The sequence below is a fragment of the Staurois parvus genome, unplaced genomic scaffold (assembly GCF_062004578.1).
Source record: "Staurois parvus isolate SC_StPar_1 unplaced genomic scaffold, SC_StPar_1.0 ptg000114l, whole genome shotgun sequence".
Classification (NCBI taxonomy): Eukaryota; Metazoa; Chordata; class Amphibia; order Anura; family Ranidae; genus Staurois; species Staurois parvus.
The window spans coordinates 2,850,540-2,871,518 of record NW_028317910.1 but is presented as its reverse complement, the minus strand read 5'-3'; the positions used below and the strand labels follow the sequence as shown (position 1 = coordinate 2,871,518).

The following is a 20,979-nucleotide window of genomic DNA, read 5'->3' as shown; positions in this document are numbered from 1 at the left end:
GTTGGGGAGAGGGTCTGACTGTCTTCCTGTAACCTCAGACTCAGTGTTCCCTCAGTAAAACTGGTGCCTCAGTATATTGGGCCCTTTCTGTGTACTCTGTAGGGTTAACCCAGTGTCATACGCATTAGATATTACTTCCAAGATGTTTCATGTTTCCTTATTAAAGCCTTGTATGCAACTGCTATACCTCGGTTTCACATCCTCGCCCAGCTCAGGTTGACAACCATGAGGAATAAGATGCAATCAATCAATTCCCAAAGGTTTTGTGGAGGCATAAAATATTTAGTTCACTGCAGGGGTTACGGTCAAAAGGAAAGCTCTTGGGTCTCATCCTTGGACTTGCATGCTGCTGCCCTTCGTGCTATTTGTTTTCCCTCAAGCCTAGTGCCCCCTGAGGGGCAGGGGTCTTTAAGCAGGGGGTACTCATGGCTGGGCTCCTACTTAATGAGCAGCTCTTTTCTTTCAGTGGTAAGAAGCTGCTCATCTGTCAATTACAAGCCACTTGTCTCCAATGACTCACCTGGATACCATTACCTGCCTCTGTGAGGGACCGCCGAGCGGCACCACTAGCACTCCACTGGTCAGGCGTGCCCAGAGTGCGGAGTCTAAGCCCCAGGGTACTTGTTCACCAGAGCCCCTGATGGTGGGGATGGACTTGTAGTACCCCGGGACCAGGTCGCCACTACTGAGCACACCTGTCAGTGGTAGGGGTGTTCGCCAGGGGCTCCAACCAGGGAGAGCCAGATGTGAGGAGGTCGGGTAACCCCGATGGGATGGATGGCTGAGCAAGTGCGAAGTCAGACGGGCCGAGTTGGTAACGGAGAGGACGGTAAGCTACAAGGGAGCGGGCAGAGAATCGTCGGGTCACACGCCAAGTCAGCAACAGTAGGTCAGAACTAATGAGGGGCATTCAGAAAGAGGTCAGGCAAAGCAAGGGTCTGGGCAGGAGAAATCAGCAGGTCAAAAGCAATCCGGGTCAATAACTTACTTAGGCACAGGTTCAGAATCACAGGATACAGGTAAGACCAGAAGGCACTGGAATGACAGCTCAGGGACATTTAAATATCCCGCCCTGCGCTGCCATTGGTGCCCAGCAGGCGGCCGCGGCTTCTACTGCGCATGCGCGAACGCCACGGCTGGCCCGGACCTAGTGCCCGCGTCCCTGCACAGGGCGGTGCACTGCGCCTGTGCCCGGATCATCGCGGCGGGGATCGAGGGGATCCCTGACAGCCTCATTAGTCCAGCCTACAGCCAGCCCTTTTTACTATTTTAGCAGCTTGGCTCATTTCCTTCTTGCATGGTCTATGATCTCCAGTGTTTCTGCCTGTATTCTGTGTACAACTAGGTCTGGCTGACTTCTCTTCCAGTTCCTGTTTTGGGTCCTGACTATGACTTCTGGTTTCTTGACCCTGGATCATCTGCCCGCACTGGCATCCAAACCCTGGCTTTTGTTTTGACTACATCTCTGATCTGTTATATTTGCCATTTCATTAAAGGTGTGATTTTTAACTGCACTTTCTCTGTCTGGTTTATGGTTCCTGAGTCATTTCAGACTCCATTTAAGCCAAGCCCAGTATTTAGCGTAACTTTCACCACATCCACTTTTGCTGCAGTTTTTCCTTTTAAACCCACAAATGAATGCCCTGCTCCTAACGTAATGTGCCACCTACAGTGCCTTTCTGGAAAGTGTCGCCAACTTTTCCCAAAAATGTTTAGGAACTATGGCTCATGGGGGAGGGATATTGCATCTTGATGGCTTCACCTCCCAGTTCTAAGTCAGTGGAGGGGAAGGAATTTGCCCACACAATATTTCCCAAAATTAGATTTAAATTGTCAAATATAAATTTGAAATGAAAACTGAATTAACACTATGCTGTAATGTCAGCTGCACAATGTTAAAACCAACTCAAGATGGCAGTCTCCTGCAAATTCAGTGGCACTCACTCTGCAGAGCAGCCCTATGGACCTTCTATACTAAACTGCAAAACTTTGCTGGGGAGCAGTGTATCGGAGGACTAGATTTCCCAGAAGAGCTGGAATGAGTGGGGGTATAATATATAATACAGAAGTCTGGGAGACTGAACAGGAAGTGTGAGGTGAGTGAGCTGGAGAGTCGAAGCAGAGCTGTGCTGACTGCCAGAGAACTGGACCAGGCCACAGAGCTATAGAGGAGTTGCTGACAACAGGTCTTGCCACCATGTTCAACAAGACAGTCTGCCAGCAGGTAACCCAGAGCACAGTGACTGGAGTGAGGTTGGAGAACCTGTTTGCCCTAATCTGCTGACAGCCAGTACCTGTTGGAAGTCACTGATTGGGTGAGAGTCCCATACACCAGTTAAGCAAGAGAACACTGACATTCTCCTCACATCTGCTACTTTTACTGCACACAGTTGTGGACATTGCATCCAGTTAGCACATGTTGCGACTAGGGGCGGACTTACCATTTGGAAACTTGGGCACTGTCCAAGGGCCCAGGGTCAGTAGGGGGCCCCATGAGATGCCCCTGGTACCTTTTTCATAGGCTTTTTTGAGTTTGGGCAAGGACACAGGGACCCCATGATCCCCTATTGCCCGGGGCCCCATGAGTTGTCAGTCCGCCCCTGGTTGCAACCTAGTTCCCACAGCTGCTACTGTTTGAACATATTTGCAGCACAGTCCAATCCTCAGAGCTGGCTACGGTGTACACTTTCTGCAGGCCATATCACATCAGTGCTTCCTTGACCACTGGCTTACCCTCTTAAAGGAAAATCTATCATTGACATTGGTTACTGCAGCCCAGAGTGGACTTGCCCCTGTAGCCAACAAGCCCTACTGCCAGTTTGACACTTTATTCATCTAAAGCTGCCTTTTCTTTCCTGAGTGCACAAAAGGGGACAACGCTCAAGTCAAGTGCCACTGAAAGAGTACTTGTTGTTCCTCTCCTTGTGTTTAATTCATTTAAGGAACTGTCACCTACATCACTTTCTACTTGAGCACCAACTGGGCCCCAGCAAGCATGCAGAAGAATACTCACATTTAAAGGGACATTGACTACCCTGATCAAAGCTTTTTCAATCTTAGATTTTAGCCTTGCCATCAAATTCTGAGGGCACAAAGTGAGCTAGTTCTGCTGTTTTGCTAGTTTTCATTGCTCACTGGGGTTAATGTCTCAGGTTGTAGGTATTGGGTTAACTTCTGGAAAACAGCCCTGCTGACACTGAGATTCTGCTGTATGTGCTTGCTTAGTCGCAAGAATAATTGCCATTCCATGTACCAATACAATTTTTTACGGTCTTAACGAAGCTTGCATTGAAGTTCAATATAAATCTCATATCAGTTTACTCTAATTTTGTCTACTTTCTGGTGGTATTTTACTCTGGTTGTGTTTTAGCATTTAATATATATATTTCTCTCTACAATGACCCAACATTGAGAAACTAGGATAAACAAGGACAGGTATGAACATTCAGTGGAAACAGACAAGCCAAATCAAAAAATTAAGAACACTTGTCTAAAGTTATGTGTTCTATAGCTATAACTAATTCTGACATTCTGGATGATAAAACCTGAGTGGATTTATTGCATGTACCTGTAAATTTCTCCTTTTTCATTTGTTAAAGGACTCCATGTTGGATTCTGAGTTTCCTTCTCCAAAAAGTTCTTCTCCACAGCTGCCACCAGAGTCTCCTCCTAAAGGTAGGTTAGATTCTGTTATGGGCAAAAAGTGACTTCATTGTCTTTGTAGTGGGCTTGAGAGTCTCTTTGCACAGTGCTGTTGTGTTTCTAACAAAAGTTTGCATCTCCTACCTAAAGCTGAGTATGTTAAATCTCATTTTGAAGTTTTGCTTTAAGAATGTACATTTGCTTTTCTGATAGCCATGTTAAATCAACATTCATTTTTGGCTAGGCGCAGAATGGAAAATGTCTCAAATGAACCACTAAGTATATATGGGTTTTCTCTTGGGGAAATTTCATTAGTTCCTAAATGAAATGTTCAAGGGAATAAAATTTAAGTACTTTTCAGACATTCATAGTGTCATCAGATGCACTGAGAATTTTGGTATGAATTTATCAAATATTTGTGCAAACGCTTACTGGAAAATCTACTAGTGTATAACCAGCTAAAGACCTGTGTGGCTGCTTTGGACAAAACATACTCTAGATGTACAATTATGGCTGGAGCTGCCTTTCAAGTGAAACCATTCATGCACAATGCAGTACCAAACGAGAAGCAAATTGGGAGACACTTGCCCCAGGCTTTTCATCTGCTCCCTCAGCAATGTTTTTACTTGTATTTGTGTATATTTTTTTTTTCATACAATTTGCTCAGTTTTGGTCTAACAACTTTCAGCAGTTTTAGTGCAAAAAAACTTTGTCAAATATCCAGTGCTGTCCTCTGCAATTAACAATGGTTAAGCAGTGGTCTGTAGTCCTGAACACCTTTCTGTTATGACAATGCTGCTACTGAATCCAGGACATGCGTTGTCACACAGGATGTGCTGTGGGTAGGTGTGATGGACCCAATTGGAACAGGGGCTTTTGGATGGGACTGCAGGCTAGCCTCTTCCCTACTGACTATGGGCTCTGGCCACTGAGGGGCTCTATTCTTTGGGAGGTGTGCCTAGGGGACCTGTGGAGTAGTTTTTTTACTTCAGTTTTAAGTCCATGTCTCTCCAAAACGCTCTCTGAGAACTGGAGGACCAGGATACAGATTTGGGTCTGTGTGCCTGAACCAACATTGACTGCTTCAATCCTCCCCCTAGACTGAGCAGATGTTAATATAATCTGCTCAAAACAACCTGTTGCTGAGGTCTCTTGCTGTAATCTGTTTAGGTTTTGCTTACTGCTGTCTGTCCCATTGTTAATGGAGTTTCCTATTGTCGGCTAATCGTCCTGGAGGTTCCTACATGATGGGATTAGTCTTGTGTCAACATGACCTTGTTATCTAATCAGTGTGGGATGTTTATCCCAATGTTGTAATTGTTTTTTGTTTTTTTTTATTCAATAAGACTGCCCCTATTTCTGAAGTGTGTAAAAACCAGTATTTCTCCAGTAAGGAGTTCCTGTTTGCACGTAAACTAGTTTCTAGTTCTTGGATGCAATGCCAAGCTGTAATACCTTGTTCCTGTGTCCCAGCAGTGAGACAGCAGTTCTCCAATGGACACTCAGGTGGTCTGTCACAGTAAAATACAATTTATTGTGTAAAATTTAAGTAATGGAACACTGGTAAGTGCACTCCATCAGTTTATTGACAATAGCCTAAACTGGAGTAAAAGGCTAATTTTTGTACTATATACAATGGTTCTGGATGTTCATTTGGCACTTTGGATGTAAATGAATTATTTGCATGGCTCCATCCACTGTCCTGAATTCAAGAATAGTAGGCACATGATGAAATGAGACCTGAGCCTTTTTGTGTGTGGGTTTTTTTTAGGTTTCATTGAGCTTTGTAATCTTAATCGAAGTATAAAAATACATTAATGTGTAAAATGGGCATAACACAACTCAGAAAACCTGAAGGATGCAGAATTGCACTCATCTAAAGATGGCTGGAGAGGAAGGTTCCCAGGCAGAAAAATGCTTCAATGGAACTTTGGCAATGAATTCAGCAAGTCCTAGACTCCTAGATGAAACAAGTGTGTGCATAAATGCTGATGGCGTATGACAGAATGGACACTTAGTCTCAATGTGCAGGTGAAATGGTGACTCTGGCTGAGGTTGATGCATTGATATGCCTGTCTTTCACATTGGCCTGTGAGTGCAATGGTTTTCCTTCATTATTTGATGGTCTGCTCTATCCAATTTGCTTTTATGTTGGTTATTCAACTGGCCTCTGGATCTTTACAAAACTGCATGGCTATATTGCATGGTCCTTGATCTTTAGTGAACGCAATACTTTGCCATCATGTAAAACAGACTTTTTTCCTTTAATTTTTAGTGTCGATTGAGGCTATACCAATTCTAAAGGACCCGCCTGAGCAGCCTAAGGAGGTAAACGGATCATCAGATTTTGAAGTTTGTTGGTAGGAGGTAAACCGCTCTACAAAATGTGGATTGTGAGAAACCCTTTTTCACTCTGTGCTCTGGTCACTCTAGTCCTGAGTAGTCCTCTTGGATACCTCTTGTCATTTGGAGGATTATATGCAACTGTAACTTTTCTCCTTTTCCCACTTTATACCTGAATTTCTGGAAATTTCACTGATTTCTCTCCCATGCGACATGCATAAGGGGGGCAGGCTCAACTAGTAGTGGCAATGGTAAACTATGCATGAGACAGGGATATCAAGGAACAATCCAAATAGGTTTTTCCTACACTCATTCAGCAAGGTGGTAAACTAGCCTGTTCAATAAAGAATTGCTTGTACAGAATCGTAGCATAAAACAAACCCTCTTACTGCCCAAGCCACTAAACCTATGCTTGCTTCTTTTCACGGTGTCCCCTTATGGGTTCCCCAAAGATGCACGCATATGCTACTCTGTACATAGTTGGAAGCACATCCATTACACTGTAGGCTGATTGCAACTGGTTTGTTGCATTTGATTTGACTGCTGCTGGGTGAAAGACCAGCTGACTGACATAACACAAAAAAAAAAAAAAAATTCCACAACATACACAGAACCAGGCTCTAGCCATATGTCAGCTCAGATATAAAGACCTGTGGACAGTTGACATAATTGAGGTCTGGCTAACCTACAGTGTGGACCAAAGCTTTAGGCTTTGGGTTTTTGTTTAAAGGTTTTTGTTGGACTTCATTTTTTACTTTTATTGCTGTCACAAGAGATTAACATCCCTTGTGATAGCTTGGGCAGTGACGGGTACTGTTGGAGAGAGAAGGGGTCTTAGACCCCTGATCCCTCCTAGGCATCTCATCAAATCCTGCCCCATGGCTCTATTATGAAAGACTTCAAGAAAGTTTAAAATGTTAGTTAACTGTTGTGTTTTTTTTTTTTTTATTTTTATTTTTTTTTTTGGGGGGGGGGGGGCTTGGACTGCCTTAAGTCAAACTGCTGCAAGAAGTTGGTGATAAACTGGACACCAAGGCTTCTGTGTTGGATTCTTGGTTTCAAGCCCTAGAAATTAACTTCTGCTTGTCTAATTTACAGCTTTCTTCAGTGCCGGTTTCAGACATGGAGAGTGAAGCAGCCTGTCCTGTTAAACCTGAGCCTGCTGACCTGCCTTCTGACCATCCATCTCCCGTCAGGTCTCCTGTAAATGTACATATGTAGTGTCAAGTGCTAGCCTATAAAGTAATACACAAGGTTAAAGCCAGGGTTTGGCATTTTACAGATCTATCACCAGAATAAAAACCACCACATTCAACCTCCCACCCAAGGGTTTCTGTGCACATAGCACTTGTCCCAGTCTCTAAATCTCATCTCTTGAGCCCAGACCTGCAGACTGTTCAGGACATGGAGTGTGAGAAACTGGTTTTGTAAGTGAAAGTGCACTGAGCTGCAATCCTTGCTTCCTAACATGTAGGCATATGCAGTCTGTTTTCTCCACAAGCAGTGCTTGCCGTGAGCAGTACTGCAGCTGGAGGGAAAGTCTAGGAAAGCTTAATGGTTCCTGGGAGCAGCATTCGGTTGGCCATGCTGCATCCAGGTGACAATCTTGGGTCCCCCAGGGTCCTAAGTCCCTTCCCCCAGTGTTTCAGCATGCATTTGCGAAGTGGCTAGTGTAGGGAGAGCATTGCCATCTGTCACAGCCCTAGCAGAATGGAGGTTCCAGAGGAGTGAGAAAGCTTAGGGCCTGTCTGCACTTCTGCAAGCCAGGCATGGCCAGGCTGCATTCCACCTCCATTGGCACGCGCTGTCTTCAGTTTGGGTCTACTACCGCTAACTTTACGTTGCATTAACTGTAAGTTCCCAGCCAAGTTTGCTCCCTGCTGGCCTGTTAACTGTTTGCAAGTTCTTCAATGCATCAGTTACTGCACTCTGGGCCACGGTTTACTGCCACCACACCATGCTGCACCTACCCAACAAACAGGCTGCAGGTTAAGACTGTGTATTGAAAGCAGAACCTAACTGTATCTGAGCACCACAAACCAAAAACACATCAATTTTTAATATTAAAAGTAAATGCTCCCATCCCTCCATTCATGTCTGCATGATTTGTGTTCAGAAATCTTTTGAAAAACACCCAGCATTTTTAGCTTTGACCATCTTGAGTAAAGGCAGATTCATGTAGTATTTACTTCTGGAATCAATCTACCCTACTCTGATGCCCTTAATCTTGTGCAATACAGTGCAAAAGTGTACCGGCGGTCCATGTAAAGTCAGGCATTCTTGCTTGGCTGAGAGTCTCTCTCCTCCAGAAGAATAAATGTATAATCCTTTCGATTTACTTAATTGTGAGCAAACAGTCATTTTATTGCAGAAGAACATGTGTTTCTTCAATAAAACATACCTGCTCTTACAGCAACCAGGCCAGTCCTGTGTGCTGGGATGACTTATGACTAGCACCTGCACAGATGGAATGTCATCCCATGCCAGCCAATGATGGCTGAAATTCTGCACAGAAGATGCTGGCAACCGTGAGGGAGCATTGAAGGTGAGTATCTTCCCTTTTAGTTCCTTTAAGTCTAGCAGCGTAAGAATTAACAATGGTTAATTGTTTTCACAGAGAGGACAGTTGCTGCAGAATGGAGTAGGGTTAGGGCTTGGTGCTGGCTGTAATACTCCCATGGGAATGCCCATATTTTTTGGCTGGGAGGTGGAGCTACAACCAGCAATGACAAAAGGTTGATGAAAGGGACAACTGCTATGTGCACAAGGACCCCTGGAGATTTAACAAGTGCTTGTTGTGTTTTTTTTTTTTTTTTTTTTTTTTCTTCCAGGCACTTTGTGTCAAAATCACAAAATGGCATGCCACCCTGCTTACTGTTTACAGTAGTGGTTCTTGACCTGGGGGAGAGGGAAAATTTCAGCAATGGGCAATGGTGTTAGACTAGACGGCACCGTAAAATGCACTTCCTTGGGGCAGGTGTCTTGGCTGCACTTTCACTGGCAACCCACACCATGGAAATGCATGATGCTGTGTGGCCTAGTTGCCTGCATTCTGATAGCATCATGCTGGTGGTGGCAAGAGGTGAGCGTGGTGAAGAGGAAGTGGAAACTTTCTAATGCCCATACATTGTCACTAGAATGTGGATGAATTGTTGCATTCTCCTGACACAAGGGGTGTGAACAGTGCAGTTATTTTGGGGCCCTAGTTAATGCTCTCATGGTTCGGGATGACATAATTGCATAATATGTAGAATTGTAAGCTGTGGATAGTACTATTTCGCAAGTATCTAGTGGAATGTCTTCTGATAGCTTCCAGTTTCTCCAGTTCATGAGTTGGAGATCTCCGCAGAGCACATCTACGTGACAAGTCCACGTCTGACAGATCTGCCACTGGATAGGAACCCGGTGAGTTTTTGCACCTTGCTGGTTTTATTCTTGGTCATGATGCGTCAGTGTGAATGTACCAGCTGGGCAAAATGCACTCCTTTTTTACAACTCTTTGCTAGTGCTCAGCATAAATGAGTACACCTCAACAGATTTGTCATAAAACCTTTACTTTCCTTTTCAGAATCATTTTCTATGGGACACTATACTATAAAATACTCCCACAAATGTGGGCCATTGTGTGCAAATTAACAAATCTTGTTTGCAAACAAGTATATTTCCTAACAAATTCATTCAAGACCATCTTGCAAAAATGAATACACCCCAATGAAAGTCTTAAAAGCAAAGCTACATTTTAGACAATCCATTAACAAGAATTCAACTACAGGTGAGTCTAATTATTCATTAAATAGGTGTCCAACAGACAGTTATAAAAGGGCGTTGCTTAAAGAACCCCTTCCCATTTCATGCTGTCAGCAATGGCACCACATGGAAGAGAGAAATCACAAGGCCTGAGAAAGAAAGTCATTACTTTACACAGGGAAGGTAAAGGCTACAAGGAGATCAGCAAAGCTTTACTTGGTCAGAGTACTATAGCCGAAGTAATACAAAAATTTAACAGATAAAACTGCAACCATCTCACAGATGTCCAGGCCATCCATGGAAGGTAACACCTCAACAGGAGCATCTTCTGATGAGAAGGGTTGAAGAAAATCGCCATGCAACTTCACAGCAGGTAGCTAATGAAGTAGAAAGCCAAACTGAGGTCATTGTTTCCCGTGACACAAACTATGTACACTGCAAAGGAATAGCATGCATGGGTGTTGTCTCCGAAGGAAGCCTTTTCTAAAGCCCACCTAGAATTTGCCAGGGCCCATGCAGAAAGACTACTGGGATTCTGTACTCTGAAGTGATGAGCCCAAGATAAATGTTTTTGGAACTCATGGCTTCAAAGGTGAGGAGTAGGAAAAAATGCATGGTGCCTACAATGAAACGTGGCAGTGTCCTGTGAGGCTGCATGAGTGCTGCTGGTGTCGGAGCTGCATTTCATTGGTGGTATCATGAATTCACAGATGTACTGCTCTATATTGACAGATGTTACAATCACTCTTTCCTTGGTCGACGTGCACTTTTTCAGCCGGACTATGATCTAAACCACACATCTAAGGCCACTGTTGCATTTTAGAAGAACAGGGTAAAAAATGATTCAGTGGCAAAGTATGTCTCCTGATCTGAACCCAATCTAACACAGATGGGGAATTCTGAAGAGAAGTTGAATCACTCTCCAGCATCCAGGCTCTAAAGGGGTTCTTATTGAAGAATGGAAAAATAGATATTGTAATGTCGCCAACTTGTTCATTCTATACCTAGAAGACTTAGTACTGTCCTTGCAAATCATTGCGGTCACACAAAATACTAGATCGAGTAGTTTTTGTTGTGGGGTGTATTCATTTTTGCATCAACTAATTTGAGTAAAAAAAGGTATATTAACCTTACATGTAATGAACTAAACAAATGTTCTATAAAACTCACTTACTCTTACTTTTCAAAAGGGGTGTACTCATTTATATTGAGCACTATATATGGCCAAAAGCTTGTAAACCTGCCTCCAAATTTAGTTCAGGTGGTTCCAGTGGAAGGGTACAATTAATGCTACAGCATTCAAATGGCTTTTAGGTGATTGTGTGCTTGCGAACTTGGGGCAACAGTGTAGGGAAGGACCTTTAATGCTCAGCATGACTGTGCTCCTGTGCATAAAGCCAGCTCCATAAAGGCATGGCTTGGTAGAGAAGATTAGGAGTGCCCTGCAGAGAGCCCTGACTTTAACCCTATTGGAATACTTGGTGAATTGGAAGGTTGTTTAACATCGGTACTTGATCACACAAATGCTTTTTTGCTGAATGGGTACAAATTCCCTATACCTATAAAAGCTTACGGAAAACCTTTGCAGATGAGCAGAAGCTGTTGCAGCCACAAAGCTATAGGGAGAGTGGAGGTGCATCTACTCCATATTGTCTGTGGTTGTGGAAAGGGATGTCCATTACCCTGATTCAGTCCTAAATGGCTTGAACAGTAGTTGGCACTTTAGTTTTGCTGTGCTGGTGTCCTGGACTCTGTGAACGATTGGTGTTTTTAGGCTTCCTTCTATAGCACAAGTATTTAGCCATATAGCAGAGAATACTTGGTTTCCATTCAAGGTTAAGGTGGATAGCTTGCTTGGTTAGACATGTTTAGTAGGTGGAAATGATAGTAAAACATACTATCAGATACATGGTGCACAGCACTAGGTGACATGCAATGTACAAGACAACTATACTGTTGTGTTTTTTTGGTTTTTTTTGTTTTTTTTTTGTTTTTTTTCTCTAGACTCCAGTCAATATGCCAAGCAGCAGGATCCAATCTCCAAAGACTCCAACAAACGTGTCAATCTTGCAGCTGCAACAGGAGGAAACTGTCTTATCGAGAAGCCCACCAGTGTCTGCTCACACCTCCCCATTCCAGGGCATGCCAGCTGTAAGTTCAAGGGTAATAGCAGTAATTCTGATATCTCATAAAAAATATGCACCAAGAAAAGGTGGCAGGATTGGTGTTTTTCAGCTGACAAAATAGCCAACATAGAACACAAATCATAGTTGCCGAGGACTTTAGTCTGAAGATGCAGACATTCAAACATACTATATCTCAAGGCAACATTTTTTTTCATTTTAGATTGAGTAGGGGATGATTAAAACCACTGTTGGGATATTTAAATCTGTGTCCCATTAAGATTACCCTTCACTTGTCCTGTGTGCACAACAGGAAATATTTCTAAAGTGAGATATACAGTCATGGCCGAAATTGTTGGCACCCTTGATATTTCTCCAGGAAATCATGTATTTCTCACGAAACGTATTGCATTAACACATGTTTTGCTATACACATGTTTATTCCCTTTGTGTGTATTGGGACAAAACAAAAAAAGGGAGGAAAGAAAGCAAATTCGACATAATGTCACACAAACCTCCAAAAATGGGCTGGACAAAAGTATTGGCACCCTTTCACAACTGCGGATAAATAAGAATGTTACAAGCATGTGATGCTCCTGTAAACTCACCTGGGGCAAGTAACAGGTGTGGGCAATATAGAAATCACACCTGAAAGCAGATAAAAAGGAGAGACGTTCACTTAACCTTTGCATTGTGTGTCTGTCTGTGCCACACTAAGCATGGACAACAGAAAGAGGAGACGAGAACTGTCTGAGGACCTGAGAACCAAAATTGTGGCAAAATATCAACAATCTCAAGGTTACAAGTCCATCTCCAGAGAACTAGATTTGCCTTTGTCCACAGTGCGCAACATTATCAAGAAGTTTGCAACCCATGGCACTGTAGCTAATCTCCCTGGTCGTGGACGGATGAGGAAAATTGATGAAAGATTGCAACGCAGAATAGTCCGGATGGTGGATAAGCAGCCCCAAACATGTTCCAAAGACATTCAAGCTGTCCTGCAGGCTCAGGGAGCATCAGTGTCAGCGCGAACTATCCGTCGACATTTAAATGAAATGAAACGCTATGGCAGGAGACCCAGGAGGACCCCACTGCTGACACAGAGACATAAAAAAGCAAGACTACAGTTTGCCAAAATGTACTTGAGTAAGCCAAAAGCCTTCTGGGAAAACGTCTTGTGGACAGATGAGACCAAGATAGAGCTTTTCGGTAAAGCACATCATTCTACTGTTTACCGAAAACGGAATGAGGCCTACAAAGAACAAAACACAGTACCTACGGTAAAATATGGTGGAGGTTCAATGATGTTTTGGGGTTGTTTTGCTGCCTCTGGCACTGGGTGCCTTGACTGTGTGCAAGGCATCATGAAATCTGAGGATTACCAAAGGATTTTGGGTCGCACTGTAGGGCCCAGTGTCAGAAAGCTGGGTTTGCGTCCAAGATCCTGGGTCTTCCAGCAGGACAATGACCCCAAACATACGTCAAAAAGCACTCAGAAATGGATGGCAAAGAAGCGCTGGAGAGTTCTGAAGTGGCCAGCAATGAGCCCAGATCTAAATCCCATTGAACACCTGTGGAGAGATCTTAAAATTGCTGTTGGGAAAAGGTGTCCTTCCAATAAGAGAGACCTGGAGCTGTTTGCAAAGGAAGAGTGGTCCAAAATTCCGGGTGAGAGGTGTCAGAAGCTTATTGATGGTTATAGGAAGCGACTGATTTCAGTTATGTTTTCCAAAGGGTGTGCAACCAAATATTAAGTTAAGGGTGCCAATACTTTTGTCCAGCCCATTTTTGGGGTTTTGTGTGACATTATGTCATATTTGCTTTTCTGCCTCTGTTTTATATTTGTTCCAATACATACAAAGGGAATAAACATGTGTATAGCAAAACATGTGTTAATGCAATACCTTTTTTGTGTGAAATACTTGATTTTCAGGAAAAATATCAAGGGTGCCAACAATTTCGGCCATGACTGTATATCCCCTTTCTAGACAATGTCAATGGAACAGGTGGTGGAAGATGTCCCCTCTTTTCCGTTGAAAACCAGTTAATTTTCTTCAAGTATAAAAGTATGTTGGCAACAAAATAAGTAATAGTCTGGGGAAGATGCAAATGACCGTATATAATGGTGATTGGAGAAAGGGAGGGAAGAGGGGTGGGAAGGCAAGTTGACAAAGGTATAGACCTACCCAAGAACATACAAGGCAAAATGATCAAAGTATATGAAAACGCAATTAACTTTCTGCATGGTGACCTACCACTGAAAACACTTTTTTTTTTTAAATTGGGCAATGTAAATTTTTGCTACTGCCAAAAGCTGTCATTTGTACATTTTTGCTATTGCCAAAAACTCAGTGTCATTTGTAAATACAGCCAAGAACTGCTGACACAGGATTTATAGGTGTTGTCCTCCCTGAGCTAGCATATACAGGTGAAACTCGAAAAATTTGAATATCGTGCAAAAGTTCATTTATTTCAGTAATGCCAACTTAAAAGTTGAAACTAATATGAGATAGACTCATTACATGCAAAGCAAGATCGTTCAAGCCGTGAGTTGTCATTGTGGTGATTGTGGCTTACAGCTCATGAAAACCCCAAATCCACAATCTCAGAAAATTAGAATATTACATGCAATCAATAAAACAAGGATTGTACATAGAACAATATCGGACCTCTGAAAAGTATAAGCATGCATATGTACTCAGTACTTGGTTTGGGCCCCTTTTTCAGCAATTACTGCCTCAATGCGGCGTGGCATGGAAGCTATCAGCCTGTGACACTGCTGAGGTGTTATGGAAGACCAGGATGCTTCAATAGTGGCTTTCATCTCTTCTGCGTTGTTCAGTCTCATGTCTCATCTTTCTCTTGGCAATGCCCCATAGATTCTCTATGGGGTTCAGGTCAGACGAGTTTGCTGGCCAATCAAACACAGTAATCCCACAGTCATTGAACCAGGTTTTGGTGCTTTTGGCAGTGTGGTCAGGTGCCAAGTCCTGCTGGAAAATGAAGTCGGCATCTCCATAAAGCTCGTCTGTGGAAGGAAACATGAAGTGCTCCAAAATCTCTGGTAGACGGCTGCGTTGACCCTGGACTTAATGAAGCACAGTGGACATGGCTCCCCAAATCCACACACTGTCGAAACTTCACACTGAACTTCAAGCATATTGCAGTGTGTGCCTCTCCATTTCTCCATACTCTGGGTCCTTGGTTTCCAAATGAGATGCAAAAGTTGCTCTCATCAGAAAAGAGGACTTTGGACCACTGAGCAACAGACCAGGTCTGTTTTACTTTAGCCCAGGTAAGACATTCTGAGGTTTGTTGTTCAAGAGCGGCTTGACAAGAGGAATATATTTGAAGCCCATGTCCAGGATCCGTCTGTGTGGTGGCTCTTGATGCACTGACTCCAGCCTCAGTCCACTCCTTGTGAAAGTCCCCAACACTTTTGAATGGCCTTTTCCTGACAATCCTCTCCAGGCTGCGGTCATCCCTGCTGCTTGTGCACCTTTTTCTTCCACACTTTTCCCTTCCACATAACTTTCTATTAATGTGCTTTGATACAGCACTTTGGGAACATCCAACTTCTTCTTTTGCAATTACCTTTTTTGAGGCTTTCCCTCATGGAGGGTGTCAATGATGGTTTTCTGCACAACTGTCAGGTCAGCAGTCTTTCCCATGATTGTGATCCCTACTGAACCAGACTGACACCATTTAAAGGCTCAGGAACCCTTTGCAGGTGTTATGGCTTAATTAGCTGATTAGAGTGGGACACTTTGAGCCTAGAATATTGCACCTTTTCACAATATTTTAATTTTCTGAGATTGGGGATTTGGGGTTTACATGAGCTTTAAGCCATAATCGTCACAATTATGACAATTAACGGCTTGAACTATCTCATATATTAGTTTCACCTTTAAGTTGCATCACTGAAATTAACTTTTGCACGATATTCTAATTTTTCGAGTTTCACCTGTAAATCCAGAAAGTAGTTAGTAACCGTGACTGGTGCTTTAAAAAAAGGTGCCACTGTTCTGAAAAGAAAAGCAGGAGGAATACCTGGGAATGATACTTGTACATTACTTGGCATACATAAAGGTAGCATGAGAATTACTTGGGTCAGCTAATGTATGCAAATATGACCCCTTCAATAAATCTGCAGTTTTTCAATTTCTAATGCAACTTGCACTAGATGCCCTTTTATTATGCCGTTTGTGGAGGTGTAGTAGTTCATAGAACCACTAGACTTGTTCTGGGGTAATCTGATGGTTACAAGTATCTGTTATGCACTGTTCTCAGGTCTTTAAAGTTAATGCCCCTCTGCCTCTGCGAAAAGATATGGAACTTAAGGAGGAACCGCCTTATCCAGCAGAATACCAACAGACATTTAGCACAGCCAGTACCCAGACCCTTCCTCATGGGCTGCTGGAAACGAATGGGTCGGAGCCACATTCACTCATACAGGAGCAGTTACCAGGTGAGCAGAGCTTTAAGACATTAATCATGTCACATGGGAACGTTATTGTGGTCCTGTTATACATGAGGTTCTCCTAAAATGCCTGGTGGTTAGAAATGAATATTAAAACCTCAGTCACACACAAGGTGCTTTCATATTTCATGCACTTCGCATGGCCATTCTCTATAGGCAGACTACAAAAGCGCCAAGTAGTATGAATTTTGCAGGTATGGCTATATTAATTTGAATATCATGGGTTTAGGCTATTCATTGTACAATTATTACTCTTTAATGGCTCAATGTGGCATGACATTTTGCCAATATTTTATGAATAGATGCATGGGTATTAGATTGCTACAAGCGTTTGACGTATATAGCTGCAGGCACTGTGGAGAAACTTATGTTCTATCTCATTTTGGTTTTCAGCAGCTTGGCTCCCTCTGCTCCCCCTCGGCAGTCTGATCGCTCAGCTCTGTGTAGAGCAGAGGGGGACAGCTGCAGCATCAGATACAGCAGTCATCTAGGAGTATGAACAAATGTATTTTTTTTTTCCTGCATTTTTTAAAAGCTCAGATTAATTTGTCTACAGGCAAGGTAGTGCTACAGCTTTTAAGTATATCATTTGGATAAATACCTTGATGTAGTGCATAATGTTATGTGGAGTATAGCAAAAAACACTTTGATGTTGGCAGCAATTACATGACATACTCACGTTATTTGGTAACTGCGCTGATTGTTTTGCACTAGTTTGATATTCATTTAGGCATTTGTAGGACTTCACAAGCAAAATCTGATTCTGCCAGTGAACACACTTGTGAAGGCTGTGCCTGATTGTAAGACAGTGGGATGAAGAATTGTAGGTGCACAGCTAGAAGTATAACAGCTGATTCACAAGCCTGTAAATTGACTGTTGGCACCAGGTCACACCTAGTCATGCCCACTTTCTGGTTTGACAGCACTGCCTCTGCAACTGAAACCCTGAACTGAGCTATAGTATCTGGGTGTGAGAGCTTGAGACAAAATTGAGAGGCTTTGGCTCGTGCAGAGGTAAAGGATGCTACAAATGCCCCAGTTTGGTGATCTTTAAAATTATCCCTTACAGTGGGGCAAGGGTTAATTGCTCATCAAGATCTACGGGACACAAAAATGCATAATTACCCTATGCAACGCCCCCGCTAGACCTGCCCCCACAGAATAGCCTTCCCTATGCTCTACAGGTCTAATGTTATGTCAAAGGCCAGTCAATCGCTTGGTGCTGGGCACGAAGATGCAAAGACTGTTTTTGTTTTTGTTTTTTTGTTTGTTTTTCTGAGCATAGATGGCACCATGTGGTGGATTGGGTAATTAAACTTGCTTCTCTCTCCCTGACGACAATACAAGCAGTTAGCCCTTGCAGTGTGGATGCAGCCCCACTGCAAGGGATAATTTGATAGCTTGGAGTAGGTCTTTAATGCCCAAATCCAGTTACTATGTTACTATATAGCCTGTCATACAGGAGCCTTTAGTTGTGGTTAGAGGGAACTTTTTCCCAGCAGGACACAAAGCGTACAAACTAAAGTATTTTAGATGGGGTGGGGAGGCGGGCTGAGCCAGGCCTTGTCTTTCCCTGAGCCTCCAGTGATCAGTGGTGGGAAACAGAGGGTGAGTGGATGCTCTAGTCCAGAGGCGTCAAACTGCCGGCCCTCCAGCTGTTGCGAAACTACAGGTCCCATGATGCCTCTACTTTTGGAAGTCATGCTTGCAACTGTCAATCTTGCAATGCCTCATGGGACTTTTAGTTTGGTAACAGCTGGAGGGCCACCAGCTTGACACCTGTGCTCCAGTCTCTCTGTACCAGTAGATGCTGTGATGTGGGCAGTGCTGTGCTGCCTCCCCAATGTCTGTCTCGTGCTTGAAGCTCTGCTGGTATGGTCTCCTGGCAGGAAAATGTTCTCCGGTGCTCTAGCTCCCTCAGTGCCAACAGGAACTATCCCAGGCAGTTTAATAAACCTCTTCTCTGCACTCCTCCTGTAAAGTGCATATTGGGATCAGTAGTGGAGCAATTATATGGCTGCCATCCCAAACTTTGATTCAGGTTTCTCAGTGATCTGCATAGATGTCTATGGGCTTGCTTAGCTTTAGCTCTCCCCCTGCTGGCCAGAGGATCATGGTGTGCAACATTACATTATCTTTGAGGTAGCATAGAAGACAATGGAGTTTATTTACTAAAGGCAAATATACTGTGCACAGCAAGTGCAGTTGCTCCAGAACTTGGTAAATGAGGTAATACTTCACTTTGCTAAAAATATTCAATCTCACATGCAAGCTTGTAAATGATTGGATGATAGAAATCAGCAGAGCTTCCCCCTCAGATCTAGATAAACTGTGCTTGCAGTGCAGACTATTTGCCTTTAGTAAATCAACCCCAATGTCTTTATATTGTTGTAGCCCAGTATCTGACTACCTAAGTTAATAAGCTGGAGGGCAGAGCTGAGAAATCTGAGCCCCTGAAAACTTGAACCCAATTTTCTACTCTAAACTGATTTACTCTACAATGCCTACAGCTACAGAGGTCAAGAAGGGCTTCTTTTATGGGCTTGTTTGTTGGGCTGCATTGCCCATCACTGCATGTTGGGCTGCACTGCCACAAAGCAAGGCATTTTGCCTTCTATTGTAGTTCAGTTTGCACCAACATATTGAGTTGTGCGCTGAGAAAAATCATAGTTTCCTGCATAGTTTCCAACTTGCTGTAATGCATTGTGGCATGTAATCTAAATGTATGCCTGGGCATGTGTAGAAACATGTGCCGCAAAGCCTCATTACTGCTTAATCTATGGTAGACTGCCTCAGAGGAGGAAACCCTATATAACCCCTATATCCTGTTTAGTTTTGTGCACATCACAAACTGCAGTTGTGGCTGTATGGAAGAACCAAAGAGGACTTGACATTTATTTTTAGGTCCATATTCTTCATCTGGGGCTTCTCCAGTAAACAGTGGAAATCTGCCCTGTTACACGTCCACTCCGAACATTCTACCCAGACTTTCCCAGCCTTGCCTGACCAGGGGTGGAACAATCAGGGGGACCAGCCGTGGAGGACGCATCCTGACAAATGGCTATCGCTGCCAGACCACCTTCAAAGGTAAGGTTTTTGTTCTGTATTCCAATTGTTGGAGGGTTGCTATATTTGTTCTACTTGGTCCCACTGTGTAAGAATGCAGCCATTCTCTTGCTCGCTCACTCCTGAGTTGATTAAGGACTCTGGATTTTTAGTATGCATAGAACAGTGCACATGACCACAAATAAGTTGCAGTGTCTGTTCAAATCAGTGGAAATGAGGGGAAAGGGAAGGTTCAGGGGCTCGGCATGTTAGTGGCACTTGACCCATGACTTGATAAAAAGTTCTTTATCAAGGAATCTACATTTCACATTAATGCTGCCAAAATTGGTGTGCTTTAAATTGCCTCCAGCTTTGTTTCTTCTTCCAGGGGCTATTTTGCTAAAGCTCAAAGCCCCCGAGCAGCAGTAAATATTTAGGATGTCAGCAGATCAGCCTGTAGACTTTTGGCAGTGCCAAAAATAGAGCAACTGAGCATTTGCCAAGCAGGTTATGTAGTGTATTACTATGAAAATAAACACCTACATTGTTTAAAATGTTTTACATAGCTAAACCTGCAAAAGGGGCCAGCCTGTAGTGATCTAGCAGGATTTAATTTTCTGAATAAAGTTCCCCTTTAACATGGAGGGACATAAAAAATTAGTGTTACTAAACCCAGAACCCAGCATTCATGATATCTGTTCTCCCACAGTACACACAACATGGAAATGCTTATATTTTAGTAAATATAAACTGTTAAATACCTTTTCTCATCAGCAGTTAGAGCAGTCTTGTGACTTCTATCAGTGTCCAGCTGAGCATTGGTTAAAGCTTACAGGAGTTTTTCTTCTCACTACCCTATGAGATTGTATAATCCCTGACCCTCTGGACAGTGCTGATTGGTTCTGTGTTGATCACATGCACTCTCCCAAAAAAGAAACCCTAGCAATACACACCAAACTGAACAGCCTTGGGGACACTCCACATGCTCAATCAGGAGATGAAATGGGGAATGTGGAAGGGGAGGATCCAAAAAGATGGGATCGTACCACCTTTTTACACAATGCAAAGGATTAACCCCTTACATTCCACAGGGAGTATAACAAGCATGCTTTACTGCATATACAGACTGATTTTACTGTTGCAGGTTTAGTAACACTGTCACTTTTAAATGAGCTTCATACAGGATTACAATTCAGTTTAGCTGAATAGTTTACAACACAGTGTTCTGAAATGGTCACCAGATTTTTTTTTAAAAATTGCATTGGCAGTACAGCTCTGCAATACAATTACTTTTTGCCATGTTTATCCTTCCAAATATGCTTAAAGTACAGGAAAATACCTATTTATCTGCCAGAAATCCAGTGTGTTCCTTGCTCAGTTTGAGCTGACAACCCAATACCTCTGCTGCACTGAAACCCCAACCAGTATTGGCAGACCTGCCTGCTGGACAATAAAACCCTGCCTAACCCCTGCTCCTATCTTGCATACATTGCATACATTCAGAGCTTTGGATAAGGGGGTACCACCAGTCCTGTACGGGGCCCAGGCCAGCAGGGGGGCCCAGACAGCTGGGTGAATCAAATGTGGGCAGGAGGGTGA

At 43.3% G+C, this 20,979-nt stretch overlaps 1 protein-coding gene across 1 annotated transcript in view; it reads left to right on the top strand.

Moving 5' to 3' along the window:
- The window catches only part of CAPRIN2 (caprin family member 2), a 62,106-nt gene that overhangs the window by 37,711 nt on the left and 3,416 nt on the right, over positions 1–20,979 (top strand). The window contains exons 12-18 of the mRNA XM_089671678.1: positions 3,600–3,675; positions 5,918–5,970; positions 7,084–7,194; positions 9,295–9,390; positions 11,737–11,895; positions 16,146–16,323; positions 19,240–19,422. Of these exons, the coding sequence (XP_089527804.1) occupies positions 3,600–3,675; positions 5,918–5,970; positions 7,084–7,194; positions 9,295–9,390; positions 11,737–11,895; positions 16,146–16,323; positions 19,240–19,422 (856 nt within the window). The remainder of the gene's footprint in view (positions 1–3,599; positions 3,676–5,917; positions 5,971–7,083; positions 7,195–9,294; positions 9,391–11,736; positions 11,896–16,145; positions 16,324–19,239; positions 19,423–20,979) is intronic.